This window comes from Mustela erminea, chromosome X (genome assembly GCF_009829155.1).
Source record: "Mustela erminea isolate mMusErm1 chromosome X, mMusErm1.Pri, whole genome shotgun sequence".
Lineage (NCBI taxonomy): Eukaryota > Metazoa > Chordata > Mammalia > Carnivora > Mustelidae > Mustela > Mustela erminea.
Genome location: NC_045635.1, coordinates 26,693,489 through 26,713,583, shown reverse-complemented (window position 1 = coordinate 26,713,583; position 20,095 = coordinate 26,693,489). Strand labels below are relative to the sequence as shown.

General features: G+C 42.9%; 1 protein-coding gene across 13 annotated transcripts in view; it reads left to right on the top strand.

Annotated features, from left to right (window-relative positions):
* Positions 1–20,095, top strand: part of DMD (dystrophin) — a 2,094,983-nt gene that overhangs the window by 2,000,304 nt on the left and 74,584 nt on the right. For all 13 annotated transcript variants that reach the window (XM_032330377.1, XM_032330378.1, XM_032330375.1 and 10 more), the window contains one exon: positions 2,146–2,303. In XM_032330377.1, coding sequence (XP_032186268.1) covers positions 2,146–2,303 — 158 coding nt within the window. The remainder of the gene's footprint in view (positions 1–2,145; positions 2,304–20,095) is intronic.

The window sequence follows — 20,095 nt, the reverse complement described above, 5'->3', positions numbered from 1 at the left end:
TGTGCCGCTGCCTGTCAGACATGAAGTGGCAGGTATTTAAATAGAGAATGAGGATTAACTTCTCCAGTCCAAGTATGATTTTACATTACATTGACTGTGTCTGAATAAAACACATGTTTCTAGAGGATAAAGTCTGATTTCCTAACCCCTTTGTAGAAGTCAGAAAAATAAATGTGAGGGTTTAATCCGTGTGCTTGCTTAGTTTTTGGATTCTTATTTAAAGAGTACTATCTGGCATTCGTGTTCCAGAAACATTGTTTATTTTATAATCATCTTAGCGCACATTGTACAGTTCTGTGACGTGACTAACATTTTATTACTTAAGACACAGAGAGCTTGCCATTTCTTTCAGGGTAAATATCACCTTATAGAATTTCCTTTTGGTTAGCTCTTGGGTTCTTTGGCTTAAAATGCGTGAATCCGAATGAAAAGCAAATGCTAGAGGAGCAGTGGTTGCGCCGAGGACTAAGCGATTCGTTCCTGTTGTGAAGGACTGTACTTGTTTTTCCCCTTTAAAGGTTTGTAAGAAGTCTTGATGGTAGGAATATTAAGCAAACCTCGGCTATCATGTCCTATCTCTTTTCCCTTAAGGCCTAGCCACACAGGGATGAGATGTGCCGAGCTTAAGGATGGGCAGGAGATAAAAGAGATTGAATTTCTCCAAAGCCCCTCTGTGTCCTACTGCTCATTTCCCCCCAGGAGTAAGTCTCAAAATACACAGGCCCTTTTAGCTCTCACTTTTATGTCGTTTCCACTTGAGTTTTTTAATCCTCGGATCCAAAGAAAAAGAACTGAACGGCTTTCGTTAACGATTTAAAAAGGTGTTTTGGGTAAAGTAGAATATTTCTGTGGGTTTTTCTTCTTTAAATAGTGGAATTATTTACAAGTTAGTTTGTAATCTAACCTTATCAATGGTATGGTACCAGCCCATCGTAATAACCAAAGGGAGCTTTGAGCCTGTATTTCGAATAACTCAAGAGCAAATGTGTTTTGAGGTTGGTGAAACAAAAATATGAACTTCAGATTGGGATAGGAGAAGATAATTCATAATTTTGAAAGAAAAATCTGTGCGTGTGTATCAAAGAGATGGTAAAATGCTGTGCATGCTGTCTCGCTTTTGTGATTGACATCTTAGATACCTGCGTAAAACAGTTCAGTTACTTAGAGTTTCAGATGTGCTTATGAAAAGGAAATACTTTCTTGAATTTACTTTTGTTGGCAACTTTTTGAATTTAAGGTACGATTGAAATGATTTTATTTCTTTTTTTTTAAAGATTTTATTTATTTACTTGACAAAGATCACAAGTAGGCAGAGAGGCAGAGAAAGCGAGAGATAGAGAGAGAGAGGGAAGCAGGCTCACGGCTGAGCAGAGAGCCCGATGCGGGGCTCGATCCCAGGACCCTGAGATCATGACCTGAGCCGAAGGCAGAGGCTTAACCCACTGAGCCACCCAGGCGCCCCGAAATGATTTTATTTCTGAGAAGAAGACATAACATGTCAAGTGCTGGGTATTCATTTATTCCGTGACAGTTCTCGTATACAGCTGAGCAGATACAGTCCCTGCCCTTGTGGCGGATATCATTCTTCAGCCCCAAAGACAGACGTGTATTAGACCAATGTATAAAGTGATAGGAACTAATTTATGAACATATACAGGATCCTGTGGGAACACATGCAAGAAGCTCTGATCTTAGGACTTCATAAGGAAGTTCCAGTTTGGGTCTATTTTGAATCTCTGATGTCCAAAGAGGATGGTGCTTTGAACCAGTTACATGGTTCTTACTGCTAAAATATTTATTTTATGATAATGGTTACATCCTATATATAAAACCTTTCCCAAAGGATGACATTTTGGTTTAGGAAAATTCAGGTGTCACGACTATATATAAACTCACGTTTCTTGCAGGGCTATAGTTTATTTAAAAGCTGTCACCCTTTATATATACACACGGTGATGATTAACTTGATCCATAAAAACAGTAAATGTGCCGATGAGCACATTGAATTAGAAGGAACCCCCTCTCTGTGGGAATGTTGGCTGCTCGCAGTAAGTGCGTGCTTGGAATTGAGGTAGATGGTAGGTTCTGCCGTCATCGACATGGTGCTGCTTTTTGATTGTCAAAATGCCCTTCTTCCTTTTGTAGACCTTTTCAAGCAAGTGGCAAGTTCAACAGGATTTTGTGACCAACGCAGGCTGGGCCTCCTCCTGCATGACTCGATCCAGATCCCAAGGCAGTTGGGTGAAGTCGCGTCCTTCGGGGGCAGTAACATTGAGCCGAGCGTCAGGAGCTGCTTCCAGTTTGTGAGTTACTCATCTTCTTAATAACATGTTTCTTCTTTTGTGTTGTAGAAATTAATGAGAAAATAAGAACCTACACCTTGAGTTTCTCACATTAGCTCCAGTGCAGGCAGGTGGGTAGGCGATTGATGCTTGAAACTTCTGGAGGCAGTGGCTTCTGGACTCTGGGTTTTGGGAGAGAGGACAGTACGGAGAGAGGAAAAGAAGTGTCTGTCTGCACCAGGGACCATGGCTAGTTAGTTGCCGGGAGGGAAGGGCATCTGCAGTCGTTCAGCAAGGAAGGAAATACAACTCCAGCCACAGAAATCCATTGTAGATCAGAAACTCACTACTGTGGGGCGTCTGGGTAGGTCCGAGGGTGAAACCGTCTGCCTTCGGCTCGGGTCATGATCCCAGAGTCCTGGGATCGAGCCCCGCATTGGGCTCTCTGCTCAGCGGGGAGCCTGCTTCCCCCTCCCTCTCTCTCTCTCTCTGCCTGCCTCTCTGCCTACTTGTGATCACAGTCTGTCAAAAAAAATAAATAAAATCTTTTAAAAAAAAAAAGAAAAAAGAAACTAACTTTTGTAGGTGAGTCTTTTAATCTCTTAACCTTTATCCCTGTATTCCTTTTTGTTGATTTTATTTATTTATTTACTTATTTGAGAAAGAGAAATAGCACGAGCAGAGGGAGGGGCAGGCAGAGGGAGAGAGAGAAGCAGACTCCCTGCTGAGCAGAGAGCCTGATGCTGGGCTCCATCCCCGGACCCTGGGATCATGACCCCAGCGAAGGCAGACGCTTACCTGCTTGAGCCATGGAGGCGCTGAGGCGCCGGTGACCATCACTTTTTGAAGTTGTCCTTTTGCATCTTAGCATTCCTCTATAATCTGAAGGCCTGATTGGTGCCTCCACATGGAAGGAGATCCGTTTGTTGTGCTGGTGTCCATCCGTAGCCCAACACACGGCTTGTCCATTCTCTTCTCCCATCCCGCGGCCTCTGCCACCCCACAGTCAGTGCCCCCGGAGACCGTGTCTTCCCGCACTCCGTTGAGAGACAGGTAGCCTTTTCCCCTTGTTTGCTGAGGTACGTGATGTTGTAGTGAACATCTTCACCCATTTAGCAACCTGTTTTCCTTGATTGAAGTTTTCCCTTAGGATAAATTCTCCGGAATGAGATTACCAGACTGAAAAGAGTTTTTATGGCTTTTGATTACATACTGCTGGATGGCTTGTTGTCAAAACTTGTTGCTCTTTGTAATAGCACCGGGGCCCTGAAAGATTGAGATATTTGCAGTATCCCATTATTCACAGTGATCTTTTGAAGTTTGAGTATTTTTTTTGTTGTTTTTAAGTTTGGTTTTCAGTGCTAAGCACTGTTTTCTTCTATGGAGTTTCTCAATCCATTGTAATCCTGTGAACTGTAGAACTAGCAGTAGAGATAAGCAGATAACCGGTTTAGGCTGACTGTCTTTGGCCACAGACTAGGGTAAAACCACAGGCCTAGGAGGAAGAAGGTTTTGAATATTTACATGTTTTAAGCCATATCAGCATTCATTTAAAAGTCAACGAAGCACCCCAAGGAAATGTCCACCTAATAAGCTCCCTTATTTAGCGTTGGACATATTGTTAGGATTGTTGGGCCAAGTTATGGCACAGTAGCTATAAATATAAAAAAGACGTGGAGAAATAAATGCATTTCTTCACCTCATGCTCAGAGTTCCCAAAATGTAAACAGGTTATCAGTACCTCTACATTTTTTTTTTGCACTCTGTTCCAGAGTGGAGACACAAGTAACTTTCATAAAATGATTACTAACGACCACAAATAATCCAGATTCATTTTCTTAAATCCAGTTGGAAAGCAACTATAATGTCCTGAGTTGTTTTTCCGAAGCATTGTTTTCTCTGTAATCAAATTTCAGTTACTCTTTAAATTCTAGTTCTGAAGAACACACATGTGTTGTTATAAATGCATAGGCACACAGTGGTTTGGGTACTGTGGCTTAGGTTGAGAGCAAAGGACAGAGTGTAGGTCCGCTGACAGCCGACAGCCATGGACGACCCCTGGAGCCCTTGTTTCATGTCCCACAGTACTGCCTGTGGCTGCGGCTACCACCACCCTCACTGCAGGCTCTTTTTTAAGATTTATTTGTTTTTGTGAAGGGGGTGGGGGAGGGGCAGAGAGAGAATCTCAAGCAGACACTGTGCTGAGCTCTGGGCCCGAACCCTACAAGGGGGTGGAGGAGCTTGATCTCACAACCCCAAGTTCAGGACCTGAGCTGAAACCAAGTGTCGGACTCTGAACTGACTGAGCCACCCAGGCGCCCCTGGCTCTTTGTGTTTGTTGAAATAGACAATATACTTGACATATTACATGGTGTAAATGTAAGGTATACTGTGCGTTGACTTGATACATTAATATATGGTAATGTGATTGCCATTGCAGTGATAGCGTTTCTATCACATCATACAGTTCTCATTTCTTTCGTAGAGATTTAGTAAGATATCGTCTCTCTCTCAAGTGGGAGTCAGGACAAGGGGTCACCGAACAGAAGCTCTACCTTCCGAAATGCTGTGCTCTTGTCTGCCTGTACTTCCGTGTGCCGCATCCTTTGGCTGGATGCCCCTGTTCTTCCCTGACCACATGTCTCTGTCTTAGTAATAGCAACACTGTCTTCTTAGTGTCGAAACTTGGAACTCAGTCTGTCTTCGCATATGTAGTGAATGTGTCCTGGCTAGCCAGTCTCCAAGCTCTTGGGAGTGTCTTCTGTGAGCCGAGGGGGGGCTATCTGTCAAGAGACAAACAGGGGTAACAGGTGGATGTTATTTTCTTACGGTTTTCCTACTGTATTTTCTGAATTTTCTTCTTTGAACATTCAGAATTAGAAAAAAATAAAGTGCTAACTTTTTTTGTTTTTAAGAGAAAGAAACCTCTTCTGTCTGATCTCCTTCCTTGCCACTTTCAGTATTCTCTACACCCTGACCTTGTCATTGCTCTTACTGCTCTCATACCGGTTTTAAAGAAACGGATTCGCTGTATGGTATCTTGTGTAGCAATCCGGTTCTTCCCGTGGCCCACTGCATAAATCCTAATTTTTCTGATTCTCAGGCCTTTCCTGATCTGCTTCCATAACCACCCACCACTGGCTTTTACCACCATGAAATGGGTTCTCCCTACCCTTTGTACCTACTATGCTTACAAATAATATCATTACCGTTGCTACTGATAATCATACCAGACCATTGTTCACGTGAATTCTGTCCTTGAATCTCACCAATCCTTTGAGGAGAATGGAATGGGCAAGCTGTGGGGGTTGTGTTTTTCTTATTATTTAAATGATGAATAAGGGGCGCCTGGGTGGCTCAGTGGGTTAAAGCCTCTGCTTTCAGCTCAGGTCATGATCCCAGGGTGGTGGGATTGAGCCCCACATCGGGCTTTCTGCCCAGCAGGGAGCCTGCTCCCCCCCCCCCCCCGCCCCGCTCTGCCTGTCTCTCTGCCTACTTGTGATTTCTGTCAAATAAATAAAATCTTTTCAAAAAATGGATGAATAATTTATTTCTGCCCCTCAAGGCCCTCAGCTGACAGAAGACTTCAATTCCTAGTCTGCTGTCCCCAAACCCCCACTTACCAGCTCAGTCCCCAGTACGCACATTTTGATTCTGCTGTCCACTCTTCTGAGGTAACCGGCCTTTGTTCTGGGTCCCTGCTGGAATACAAGATGCCCTAAAAAAATGGGAACATAGGGGACTTAGGGGTAAGAGGAATGGTCATCTTAAGAACTTGAGTATTGGCAGTTAGATGTTTCTAGTAGGATGTCGGGAACATTCTGTGTGTACAGAGCCAGGCGAGGTTTATGTTATTTCCGTTTGGGAAGCCTCTCAACTTGCTCTAGTCATTTGCAGTCAGGTTCACCAGATTCATTTTGTTCACCTCACAGTCGCTGTCCTGGCCGCGGCCCACTCTCCCTCAGCCAGGTGCTCTGGCCAGCCACCTCCCGTTTCCCTGTGTACTGCGAATGAAAATGTGCTGTTTGCTGCAGCGAAAGATAACACGAGTGAAAATGCCCTTTGTCCTTTATCTGAAGTGTAAAGACCTTGGGACTGGAGGCCAGGCTGGCAGGGCTGTGCTCAAAGACCTTTATTTCTAACCCTCAGGAAACAGGAGGGAGGTCCTTGATTTCTCCTACGAATGGGCTCCTTGTATCGTAGAAAGAGAAGTTGACTTCAGAAGAAAACTTAACTTCTTTCGGGTTGGTACAGTTAGAAGGGTGTCGCTTCTGATTCAGACCAGAGCCAAGAAGTGGCCAGGAGAGAGGGCTGTTTTCATGTGCAGCGCTCACTGGGTGATCTTGTAAACCTTTTGCTTAGCTCAGGTCTGGATCTCTCCATTCTGGACACGGATGCCCAGCAATATGAACGCACTTTAGTACTGCTGAACTGGCTACTTAAAAATGGGTAAGATAGTAAATTTTAGGGTATGTGTATTTAACTACAATAAAAGAAGTTGTGGAAGAAACCCCAAAATAGCTCTAAATCAGAGAGTAAGGGAAATCACCATAACGTGCAAGTACAATGCTTTGCCTTTATTTAAAAATCAGTATCAGTCTTTCCAGGAATTACCCAGTAAACCAGGACCCGAAGTCATATCTGTGGCTATCAAAAAGGAAAATTCTCCATAAAGGTATAGATTTGACAGTGGTGTCTTCATTGAGAGTAAATGAGGCAACAGGATAATGTTTCTGCTTTAGAAGCTTACTGTGGTCAACACAGGTAGTGGGAAACTGACTCTTTTGGGTAGTAAAAGTGATGTTTTGGAACTAGTTTCTTTTTTTTTAAGATTTTAGTTATTCATTTGGCAGAGAGAGAGAACACAAGCAGGGGGAGCGGAAGGCAGAGGGAAAGGGAGACACAGGCTCCCGCCGGCGGGATCCCAGGACCTGGGGATCATGACCTGAGCTAAAGGCAGACGCTTAACCAATTGAGCCACCCAGGTTCCCGAAACTAGTTTGTTTCAATTAAGGTATCATCAGGTTGCTCTTTATTTCATAATCCTTGGAAACAACTCCGCTGTCACAGTGGATTGATTCTTGTGACCTGAGAAGGCCCGGCATGCCCTGGCAGTGAGTCACAAACCTTGGAGACTGACCACATCTCTGCTTTTTCTAATGAGAAAGCTGAAGCCCAGAGAGGGGAGGACTTGCTGCATTCTGCATACCGCAATTATATCATGTCAGATCTAGACAGAAGGCCCAAGCTCCCTGTGTTCCAAGCCAGCATTTCCTTCTGCTAAGCCATCTGAGTGGAAATAGATGGCTTTAACTGGCTCAAATACCAGACTGAACGAAGAGCGAAGAAACATCCCATATATGAGTTTTTGGTTATAATAGGATGACATGGATAAATGAACACCCCTATCACTACGGCAGTGCACGTATATGCGCACGCGCACACACCCCACACATGCCCCATGATCTTTATTTAAGAGATTCCGTTCCCAGTGGCAGGTGGCTAAGTCTTCCTGCAAATGAAACCAATTAATACTGCCTTTTAAGTGGAAAACTTCATACCTTTAAGTGACTCCACAAAAGAGTCGTGTATCTGTAAATTCGTATTGGGCAGCGGCCTGAGAATTACCCCCATCCCGCCTGGGAGTTTGTAGTGTTTTCTTCTGTAAACATTTTAAGGACTTATTGCTGAGATGCATTTGAGTATGCCAACTTTATATTCAGGATGCTTCACCTACAAGAGCTTGGGCACCAGACTCTGTTTATTTTACATCTGTTTCCTGCCTCCTGCTGTATTCATGCATTCAAAATGAGTAAGTTGCTTTTTCATCTGTCTTGTGAATTTTTATATTCATATGACAAAAATGAGTATCATCAACGTACAGTTGCTGTAATAGAGAATGATACAGAAATGAGAATAAATTACAACTTCAACTGTTGGGAGCAAGTCCCCCGCCCCCGCCCCGGCCCATGAAAATAATCATTCCAGAATACCTAGAGTAGTAGTGAGTGGCAGAGTAGTTAAGTGCATTGGCCCTGAAGCCAGCTCCCTTGGTTAAAATCCCAGCTCTGCTGTCATTTTTAACCTTGCTGGCCCCTGTGCTCGGGGGGTGCTTGGGGGGCGCTTGGGGGGCTCAGTGAGCCTGTAGAGGGGGAGCGCTCAGAGTTGCAGCAGGCACACGGGAGGTACTTAGTAACTGTTAGCTTCTGGTGATGTAAAGTGTGTTGAAACACGAGCCTATCCTACTAAGATTAAGAATTCCTTTTATCTGTAACCAAGCATCTGCGGATTCGATTTTAGAGGCTCTCGACATACTGTTTTCTCTCTGAGTGTGAAAATACCGTGCCAGGACACTTCTGAATCCGTTTGACAGCATTCCTCATGCCAATTGATCACATTTTATATTATCCATCCTTAAAATAACTCCTAAAAATTCTATTTTGCTTAGGTTGCCTTTAGCTTTTTGTTCAGTAATCGAAATATGGGCCCTTGGGTTCCACAGACGTTCTTTTCACACCCCTTTGGGTGGTAAATGTTGAACTCATGTTCTCTTGAGCTCCTGATGGATACTGACAAATGACTACAGTATTTGTAAGTTGCTGCTATTTGGTATTCGTAAATAGAGGTAGTTTGACCACACTCCTATGGGGCCTGCTTATGGACAGAATTCCTGTAGCTTTTCAGGAAGGCTCTTTTATTAGAGTATTACCAGTATTGTCTTGAGTTGACTTCTTCTCAATTGCTGGGTTTTTTAAATTATCAGCTGTGGTGGGTTTAGCTTCATAGTTACCCGTTACATTTCTTGTGGTTTGTGTGGTTAACTTCTCAATGTGGGGTGATGGTCATTTTCTTCAGTATTTTGAGGGTAGGTTCGTATTGTAGTTGAAACCTGGTTCATGCATATGCTTATACTGCTAAAGAAGATAATTGGTGTCCTTTTCTTTGCTCGACATTCTTTTTTTGAGAAAGATTTTATTCGGGCGCCTGGGTGGCTCAGTGGGTTAAGCCGCTGCCTTCGGCTCAGGTCATGATCCCAGGGTCCTGGGATCGAGCCTCTCATCGGGCTCTCTGCTCAGCAGGGAGCCTGCTTCCTCCTCTCTCTCTGCCTGCTGCTCTGCCTGCTTGTGATCTCTCTCTGTCAAATAAATAAATTAAAAAAAAAAAGAAAGATTTTATTCATTTATTTGAGACAGAGATAGAGCACCAGCAGGGGTGGGGGCAGAGGGAGAGGGAGCAGCAGATTTTCCGCTTAGCGCCGCGGAGTAGGGCTCCATCCCAGGACTGTGAGATACCACGATCTGAATCAAAGTCACTCAACCAACTGAGCCACCCAGGTGCCCTTCTTTGCTCAAATGCCTTAAGTGGTATTTCATTATTATGACCAAATTTCCCTCATCTTTCCTTCTCCCTCCTTCATCTTACCCTTCCCTTCCCACAAGAGTTGAGTCAGAGGTGCTAATGAAAACCGTTTTTTGAGAGCCCTGCTTTCAGTTGGAAGAATATTCTAGATTCCCTTTCATCAGTTCACCATTAATTCTAATTCACATTGAACTTACTAGAAAAACTCATGTAAACAAGGAAACATGAGGCCATTATTGCCATTTTCTTTTTTCCTTGTTTGTCACTGGCTTATAAATTGAATTTTTTTAAAAAGATTTTATTTATTTATTTGAGAGAGAGAGACAGTGAGAGAGAGCATGAGCGAGGAGAAGGTCAGAGGGAGAAACAGACTCCCCGTGGAGCTGGGAGCCCGATGTGGGACTCCATCCTGGGACTCCGGGATCATGACCTGAGCCGAAGGCAGTCATCCAACCAACTGAGCCACTAAGGCGTCCCTAAATTGAATTTTTAATGGAAGGTTCTTCCTGCAAAGATTATTTAAGTATAAAACTTCTTCCTGGGATCTCCTTATCTATTTATCTAAGGTCCTTAGGGTATCTTAATTCTCTAAAACCTAGTGGGTTTTTTTCCCCCCGGGGTTGGGTTTTTTTTTTTTTTTTCATTTGATAAAATATTTTATTTTATATTTATTTTTTAGAAGTGGGGGGCAGAGAGAAAGAGAATCCTAAGCAGTCTCCATGCCCAGCGTAGAGCCTGGGGGTGGGGAGGGGGTTGCAGAGGAGTTTGATCTCAGGACCCTGAGGTCACAACCTGAGCCAACTTCAAGAGTCAGACTTTTAACTGACTGAGCCACCCAGGCACTCCTGATAAAATAGTTTTAAAATTTTTTTCTATCTTTTTTAAAAGTTACATTTAAAAAATACCCAACACGCAGTTAAATTTATTCCGGTGGTCAGTTCTGTTAGTTTAGACAAATTCATTTTGTCGCCATCACTACATTCAAGGCACAGAACTTTTCCATCACCCCTAAAATTCCCTCTTCCTTTGTAGTCATCCCACCTGCTCCCAGTCTCTGGAAACCATTACCGTGTTTCTGTTCCCATGGTTTTGACGTTTCCTAAACTGGATTTCAAATGGAGAGTTAACATTGTATCTTCAAACTTTAGCAAAACATGTCCTGATACCTACTTGAGAAAATACATTCTGTGATATCCACAGACAGATGTTTGTATGTGTGAAACTTCTCTGTTAAGTAAGAACTCTCTAGCAAAAATTAATGTGGAGCATACTTACAGATTTGCATAGATTTAAAAATTGTGCTTATGTTCCCTGGAGCCATGGTGTTAATTGGTTTATTAGTCAGGTGGCGTGGAGAGCCTGAGGTCAGGACAGTTGTCCTTGAACATGGAAATGAAGAGCAGATAATCACCTTGTGTTATTGTTTGGGCTGATTTTATCTTTAATGGGTAATTTAGAGTCCTGATTAATATTTAGAGCAGTGACTGCAGGCCTCCCACCTGCTCATTATCTTCAGAACTTTAAATAAAATACTTGATTTCTACCCAAGACAGCAGTTACAGGAAGCCTTTTACTTCTTCTCTCACAAACACTTGACCGCTGCATCTTTATTTCAGACATGAAAAATGTCTGTGAATGTGGGGATTCTTAAACGTTTTTATGCTGAAAATTCACAGATAACCATGAAAAAGCACATCTAGGCAGAGTGTGAAAGGATGTTTTAGGAACAGTGTAGCTAAGAGAACAGGGAGGAAATCAGTTTGGTGTTAGGTCTATATTATTTGAGTAAAGTCATCGTGAAGAGCCTTTCACATTTTCTATCAGTGACATTAATGCCTCCCCCAACCTTCTAATAATTATTAAAGTCACTCTTTGGCACCTGGCTGGCTCAATCAGTTGGGTATCTGTGTTTGGCTCAAGTGATAAGCCCCATGTCCTCCGGTGCCCTGCCCAGTGGGGAGCCTGCTGCTTCTGCCTATGTGCCTTCTCTCTCTCTCTCCCTCTTTATCTCTCTCCCTTTCTCTCTCCTTCCTTCCTCTCTCTCTCTCTCTCTCTCTCTCTCTGTCAAATAAATAAATAAAATCTTTTTTTAAAAAAGGTAAAGTCACTCACCCTCCCACCAGCCTTGCCCCCTCCCTCATGAAGGGGGTGATTTAGAAGAAACCATGGTTTCCAACCAGCATTTTATTTTGGAAAAATTCAAGCATAGAGAAGAATGGAAAGACTAGTGTGATGAGCGTTCTCGTACATACAGCCTTTGGTTAGCATTATATCCCATGAACGTTCCTCTTCCTCATGTTTTTACCCGGTGTAGGTACATATATTTGAATACACACACAAGCACAGTTTTCCCCTTTACTGTTTTAAGTCAAGGGACATCACAACATCAAACATAAACCCCTAAACAGTTCACCACATGGTTGTTGTTTTCTGAAAGGACTTTCTCCATAACTGCAAAGCTATCATCATGCAAATTTCACACTGAAGCAGTAGCGTCATCTAGCATGCAGCCCACATTGAAATCTCCCCGTTGCCCTAGAATGTTCTTTATGGGTGGCTCTTTTCTTCTGGGATGTAGTTAAGGTTTTTGTCTTGGATTTGCTTGTCATGTCTCTGTACTTCCACTTAATCTGAACAGTCCCCTAGCATTTTTTTCCTCATTCATGACCCTGAGCTTTTTTTTTTTTTAAGATTTTATTTATTTATTTAACAGACAGAGAGATCACAAGTAGGCAGAGAAGCAGAGAGAGAGGAGGAAGCAGGCTCCCTGCTGAGCGGAGAGCCCAATGCGGGGCTCCATCCCAGGACCCTGGGATCACGACCCGAGCTGAAGGCAGAGGCTCCAATCTACTGAGCCACCCAGGCATCCCTTTTTTTTTTTTTTAAAGGATTCTTATTTATTTGATAGGAGATAGGGAGAGAGAGAGAGAGCACAAGCAGGGGGAGAGGGAGAAGCAGACGCTCAACTGAGCAGGGAGCCTGACGCAGGGCTGGATCCCTGGACCCTGGGATCAGGACCCAAGGCGAAGGTGGAGGCTTAACTGACCGAGCCACCCAGGTGCCCCATGACCATGACATTTTTGAGGAGCTCGGGCCACTTCTCTTGAAGAATGTCCTATATTTGGGATTTTTCTAGTTTTATCTCCTCTAGCTTGGATTTAGGTTAACATTTTTTGGCCAGAAGACAACAGAGGTGATGGTGTCTCCTTACAAGGTCACAGCTGGAGGGACAAAATAACACTTTGTTTTTACTGATAATGCTAAGTATGTTAAGGTGGTGTGTGCCAGATATTTCCATTGTAAAAGTATGTTTCTCCCTTTGTCATTAGGAAGCCATTTATGTGATATTTTGAGACCCTATGAATATCCTGTTCCTTAAGAACCCTTCACTGTATAATTTTAGCCTCCCTGATGATCCTTTTCTTTTTTTTTCTTAAAGATTATTTATTTATTTATTTGACAGGGAAAGAGAGAGAGATCACAAGTAGGCAGAGAGGCAGGCAGAGAGAGAGGGGGAAGCAGGCTCCCCGCTGAGCAGAGAGCCGATGTGGAGCTCCATCCCAGGACCGTGAGATCATGACCTGAGTTGAAGGCAGAGGCTTAACCCACTGAGCCACCCAGGCACCCTGCCTGATGAACCTTTTCTAATTAGATGATCATATTGGTGGTTGCATAAGAGCGATTTTCTGATTCTACCTTTTTTCGTACATACTAGCTGGGTTTCTTCCGTAAAGAAGGGTTCCTGCTTCTCCCCTCTCTGTTTTTGAGTGTCACTGCAGACATCCAAAGTGATGCTGAATGTACAGGAAAAGACTTCTCCTGACTGAGCTGCCTTTGGATATGCTTTTTCCCATGGTATTACCTAAAATGCCACTGTGCAGAATGGATGGTCCTTTTTCTCCATAGCAATGTAAACATATATTTAATAAATGCATTTCAGGGGGCACCTGGGTGGCTCACTGAAGAGTCTGCCTTCTGCTTGGGTGATGGTCCAACATCCTGGGAAAATTGAGTCCTGCATGGGGCTCCCTGCAGCCGGGAGTCTGCTTGTCCCCCTACCTCTGCCCCTCCCCTTGCTCATTCTCTTTCTCTTTCAAATAAATAAAATCTTTATAAATACATATATACATTTCTGTGTCAGTCAGCTCTTTTATTGGAGTGACAAGTTAACCAAAGCATGTAACATGAGCTCTGTGCTCAAGAAGATTTAGATGCTCATAGGCTTTTGTTTTTGTTTTTGTTTTAAGATTTTACTTGTTTCTTTGACAGAGACACAGGAGGAGAAAACACAAGCAGGGGGAGTGGGAGAGGGAGAAGCAGGCTTTCCGCTTAGCAGGGAGCCCGATATGGGGCTTGATCGCACGATCCTGGGATCATGATCTGAGCTGAAGGCATGGGCTTAACGACTGAGCCACCCAGGAGCCCCTGCTCATAGGCTTTACTGTTTCTTTTCCTTTTATGCTACTTCAGTATAGGTCGACTGAACCTATCAGACCTTGTAGCGTATATCTGCTGTAGCACATAATGGCAGGAGAAAGAATCTGCGTTACTGAAAAGAAGGGGAAAAGGAAGTGATTAGAAAGATAGGAATATGTGTTTATCACAGTGGTTTTTGAGGGTTTACTTGTACTTTCATACAGCTGACAGTAGATGAGAATAGAATTTTGTTGAAGATTTAGAAGCTGGGTATTGTCCCAGCAGGCCTTCCTTACATATCAGAGTCTCTAGAACTCTCAGGCAAGTTAATGATTCCAAAGATTTCAGAGATCAGCCTGTCTGTTCTCCTTGGAAATCACTTCTGTCTTTATTTTTTCAAGACTACTTTCTGTGTACATATTGAAGTATTAAAAAAATAGATAATCTTGAGCTGTTTCCTTAACTTTTTTGAGCCTTTTTTCATCTGTAACATAGTTAAACGTATCAGGAGCTATGTATCCCCCCGCTTTTTAAATTTCTCCTATCCTTTCTGTTAATTAATGCGTTTTTCATTTTTATTATTATTTTTTTATTTTTTAAAAAGATTTTATTTATTTCACAGACGGAGATCTCAAGTAGGGGGAGGGGCAGGCAGAGAAAGAGAGAGAAAGAGAGAGAGAGAGAGAGAGGAGGAAGCAGGCCCCCCACTGAGCAGAGAGCCTGACACGGAACTTGATCCCAGGACCCTGGGACCATGACCCGAGCCGAAGGCGGAGGCTTTAACCCACTGAGCCACCCAGGCACCCGCGGTTTTCATTTTTAAACTTCTTATTTTTAAATTGTGCAATCTGATAATTTTGACATGTGTTCACATGATGATTCCATTGTGGCAATCAAAATGAGCATATCTATCACCCAAAAAGTGTTTTTAGGCCACTTGGTAATGTCTCCAGGTCCTCCCATGTCCCCTGCCACCCATCCCCATCTCTAGGTGGCAATTTGCCTGGTTTCTGTCACTGTAGATTATTTTGCATAGTCTGTAATTCTGTGCAAATGGAATTTTATATGACGAACCCATTTTTGCTTTAACTCAGTATAACTGAGATTTATCTATATTGTCTGTATCCATACGTCTTTCTTTTTCAATTACTATACAGTATTACATTTTATGGGTATTCCACAATTTGGGGTTTTTCTCCTCCTATTTTTAAAAATTTTAATTCCAGTATTGTTAACATACAGTGTTATTAGTTGCAGGTGTACAACAGAGTGACCATTTTGTACAACACCCAGTGTTCATTACGACAAATGCACTCCTTAATCCCTTTCACCTGTTTCACTCACCTCCATCCCCTGATCCCCTGGCCCTTTGGTAACCATGAGTTTGTTGTCTATAGATTTATATATTTCTTTATATATTTCTTGATTTGGCTCGCTCGCTCACTCATTGTCACTCTCTTTTTAACCTTTGCTTGTCTGTTTTGTTTCTTAAATTCCACATACGAGTGAAATGATACGGTATTTGTCTCTGACTGATTTCACTTAGCAATATACTCTCCTGCTCCTTCCATGTTGTTGCAGGTGGCAAGACTTCATTTTTTTTTATGGCTGAGTAGTATTACATTGGGTGTTTGTGTGTGTGTGTATGTGTGTGTGTGTGTGTGTGTGTATTTGTCTATCACATTGATCTGTTTATTTTTTATTTTTTTAATATTTTATTTATTTGGCAGAGAGAAATCACAAGTAGGCAGAGAGGCAGGCAGAGAGAGAGGGGAGGAAGCAGTTTCCGTGCGGAGCAGAGAGCCCGATGCGGGGCTCGATCCCAGGACCCTGAGATCATGACCTGAGCCAAAGGCAGAAGCTTAACCCACTGAGCCACCCAGGTGCCCCTTGATCTGTTTATTTTAGAGCACGAGTGGGACGGTGAGAGGGAGAGGAGAGAGGGTCTCAAACAGACTCTCTGCTGAGCATGGAGCCCAACGCAGGACTCGATCCCATGATCCCGAAGTCATGACCTGAGTTGAATCCAAGTATCAGGTGCTCATCTGACTGTACCACCCAGGTGCCCCTATATACAACATTTCCTATATGCAATATTTTCTTTTATCCATTCACCACTGGATGGGTACTTGGGCCATTTCCATAATTTGGCTATTGTGAATACTGCTACATATATAGGGGCTCATGCATCCCTTTTTGATAAGATGCTAAACGTTATAAATGGAAAGGGCAGAACAGGAAATGGATTACTGTACTCATTTCGAAGCTTGGTCATTATCAGCAAAGTCTACCTGGTCTTCCAGGTAGCAACACTTGTGACAGAGATAGAAGGTACAGAAAAGACTCCTGTACATACAGTGTGGCCCTTCATGGGAGACCAACTGTTCTCAGAACAGAAGTAGTGTCGGGCGCCTGGGTGGCTCAGTGGTTTAAGCCTCTGCCTTCAGCTCGGGTCGTGATCTCAGGGTCCTGGGATCGAGCCCCGCATCGGTCTCTCTGCTCGGCAGGGAGCCTGCTTCCCTTCCTCTCTCTCTCTGCCTGCCTCTCTGCCTACTTGTGATCTCTGTCTGTCTATCAAATAAATAGATAAAAATCTTAAAAAAAAAAGAACAGAAGTAGTGTAGACTAAGAGCAAGAAGTGTGAACCAAGCTTGTGTGGAAGCGTTCCTAAGTGATCCCTTGTGTCCCTGACTGTAATCTGCTCAGCAGCTCACATGGAAATCACGAGTATCTTGTGTCTAAGAAAATCAAAATGCCATCTTTCTTCTATTTTATTTGTTACATGCAAGTTTTATATAGTTTTATAGAAGACATTTTTTATCACTCATTTGATTTTCATAAAAATTGGGATTGTTTGGAAGAAGAGTCATTAATATTCTTTACAACTTGTTCTTGTTCCTCCTTTTATGTTCGTTGCTAGTGCAGATTCTCTCTTATGTAAAATATTCCACTGATGCCCTTGGTAGATTTAGAGGTTGTTAAAGAAATTGTAATAACAGCTCTGGGAACAGCCAGGAACTGCCTGTCCTATACTGTCTGACCATGGCTAGCCATTCTCCTTGTAGTTTTACAGGCTTTGTGTACACACTGATTTACAAAACAGTTTTGATCAATTTAAATTTAGCATTTCTTTCCAAACTCAGGCTTTACACATTCAGGACCAGAAAAGTTGGGTTGTGAGCTATTCATGCCTTTCTCTGTTAACAGCAGTAGTGATACTGCAATGGTTATTTGGATTTATGAAGGGGACATTTTACTAATGGAACAGCAGATGAAAATGGCCAGGAAGGAGAGACAAAACTCTCACCGAAAAAAAAAAAAATCCTTGGTTTGTCCTGGTGTTTTCCATAAATTTACCTTTTTCTGTAAGACCGTTTAGAAATTCTATTCATGCATATGAAGGTATTCAACATTTATATATTTAGTTATTATTTTTCTTCGAAATGGGCAGGAATTCTATTAAATGAAATGACAACATATGTGCACACATGCACGTGCACACACTCTCTCTCATATCCAAGCTGATTGCGATAATTATTTGCCACAGTTAAATACATTTCTGCTGCTTTTCATCCTGGAATATGCTGCACAGGGTTGTCTGTTCGAGGAGTAGCTTGATTTCAAGTCTGAGTCTGCGATTTTACCAGGTTCGCTTGTGACCTCTAGCTCGGGTTTTTTGTTGGTTTGTTTTTTTAAAATTTCTTGGTCCTTTTGCTTTCCCTCTCTTCATGATATATTAACCAGTGTGGCTTTTTTTTTTTTTTTTTTTTTAAAGATTTTATTTATTTACTTGAGAGAGAGACAGTGAGAGAGAGCATGAACGAGGAGGTCAGAGGGAGAAGCAGACTCCCCATGGAGCTGGGAGCCTGATGCGGGACTCGATCCCGGGACTCCAGGATCATGACCTGAGCCGAAGGCAGTCGTCCAACCAACTGAGCCACCCAGGCGTCCCACCAGTGTGGCTTTTATCTCCCAGTTAATAGCACAACAGGCCTAGGATGGCTTCTCTGTTTCTGTGTGGTAGAAGATAGCTCCCAGGGACGTCCGGTGCTTAGTGAACACTGTGTCCCCATGTTGGTTTCTGACTTTCAACAAATGAACCATGGTAATGTGAGATGTGAACATTAGGCGAGGGTTTCTCAATCTTGGCATTACTGACACTTGGGTCGAGATGATTCTTAATTGGAGGGAGCTGTCCTGTGCATTGTTGGATATTTAGCAGGATCTTGGCGTCTGTCTCCTGGACACTGGTAATATCCCTCTCCTCAGTTGTGACAACCAGAAATGTCCCCAGACACTGTCAGATATCCTCTGGGATGCAGAACTGTCCCTCCTTGAGAATTACTGACATAGAAAGCATGGCTGACTACCTAGGGGATTCCCTGCAGAGCCTCTCAGTGCGAAAAATCTGTATATCCCCATATTTGAAGCCAGATCATTCTAAACATACCCTCCAAATTTAGAAAGAGACTATTAGCCCTTTGGTATATGATACAATAGACGAACCAAAAGAGAGATATTTATGAGGAGGTTTTTAAATGTAAACTTGACACAGTTTGAGAATGTGCTTATTTTGTCTTTTCCTTAGACAACCCTTTTAGGTTGAATTTTGTTGCTCTTTTGGGATGACTCAGCAGTTTTTAAAAAATTCTAACCTCATTCACATACTCTAATCCTTCCTTTTATTTATTGTGATCACACTGCAGCTGATTTCCTGTCCCTTCATTCACTTCCATAAACTTTCACTGCAGGCTGGGTGGGTGGTGGGAATGGAAACCTAGCTCCTGTCTTTTTAGCTTTGGGTAAGTTTTTTTTTTTTTAAATCATCTGAGAACTACTGGGTGCAGTTTCTTGCATAATGTTTACTTTATACAGTTTTTTTTCCCAGTTGATTAAGCATTGACACGGTTTTTCAAAAACTTCAAAGTCGAGATGCTTAATTGCCTTCTCTTAAAAATACAATGTATATGTTGATGGTAGCTGGGGTGTGAGGCTTGCTCAGAAATCTTCCCATCGCTTTTATTCTGTAGCTGTGAACTGATACTGTAAATCCTGACAAAAAATGAGCATTCACATTGACTCTCTAGCAGCCATTTGGAGCCTGGACCTTTGGTGCCTCAGGATTTATGGGAAGCATTAACATGAAAGAAACCCAAAAGTAATTCTGAACCCAGGGCAATTCCCCCAACTCCAAACTTGGCATGTCCTACTTTTTGAAATGATTATTTTGGTCATGACGTCTTTGGCTGCAAAGTCCAGATACTGGGGTTCCTGGCACTGTTTGTGGACCTCATTAAGATGGCGCTTGTAGCAAGCCCCACCCTGCTGCCTGCTAGCACGGCGCCTTCCCTCGCCTCCCAGCTGTGGACAGTGGCTGATGCATGAAGCCCCCCCCCCCCCCCCCCCGGAGCTGGAGTGGAATCCCGAGATCCTTCTGAACTCTCACAATGCAAGGAGCTGGGATATCTTTGCTCTTCGCCTCCGCCTGCCTTGGAAAAGGCAAAAAGAGTCTTAGCAAAGACCAGAAACCAAAATATTACAAAACCCAGAGCCAAATGGCCTATTTGAAGAGTTCTTGCTTAAATGGTTTTGAACATGGCATTTAGGGGAGAGGTCAAGGTCATCCTTGATACTGAGAAAAAGCATCTGAGGCCTCTCCCTTGGTCAGCAGATAATAGCACCTAAAAGGATGATCCAGTTCACTGCCATCATCCCTGTCTTTTGTCCTCAACAGCTTCCTCTTGTGCCAATCTGTCCTTTCTCATTTTTTCTAGAGAGGCCGAAATGTCGTTTTAGCTGGGTTTTTGTTTTAGTGCTGTTAGCTCTTTACAGAAGCTTGCCTAGTTTTTAATTCTTTCCTTCTTTATTGCCAGACAAAAGGAGAGGGAATATACCACTAGGATACAGAATGGTTTGTAGTAAAAATGAAAGATCGACACAGAAAGAGCATGTGAATCCTCATATCTTGCCTTCAGTGCTGTCAGTTGGCATCGGTGAGCAGTTTTAAAAAAGCCAAAATGATGGATTTTCCATCCTAG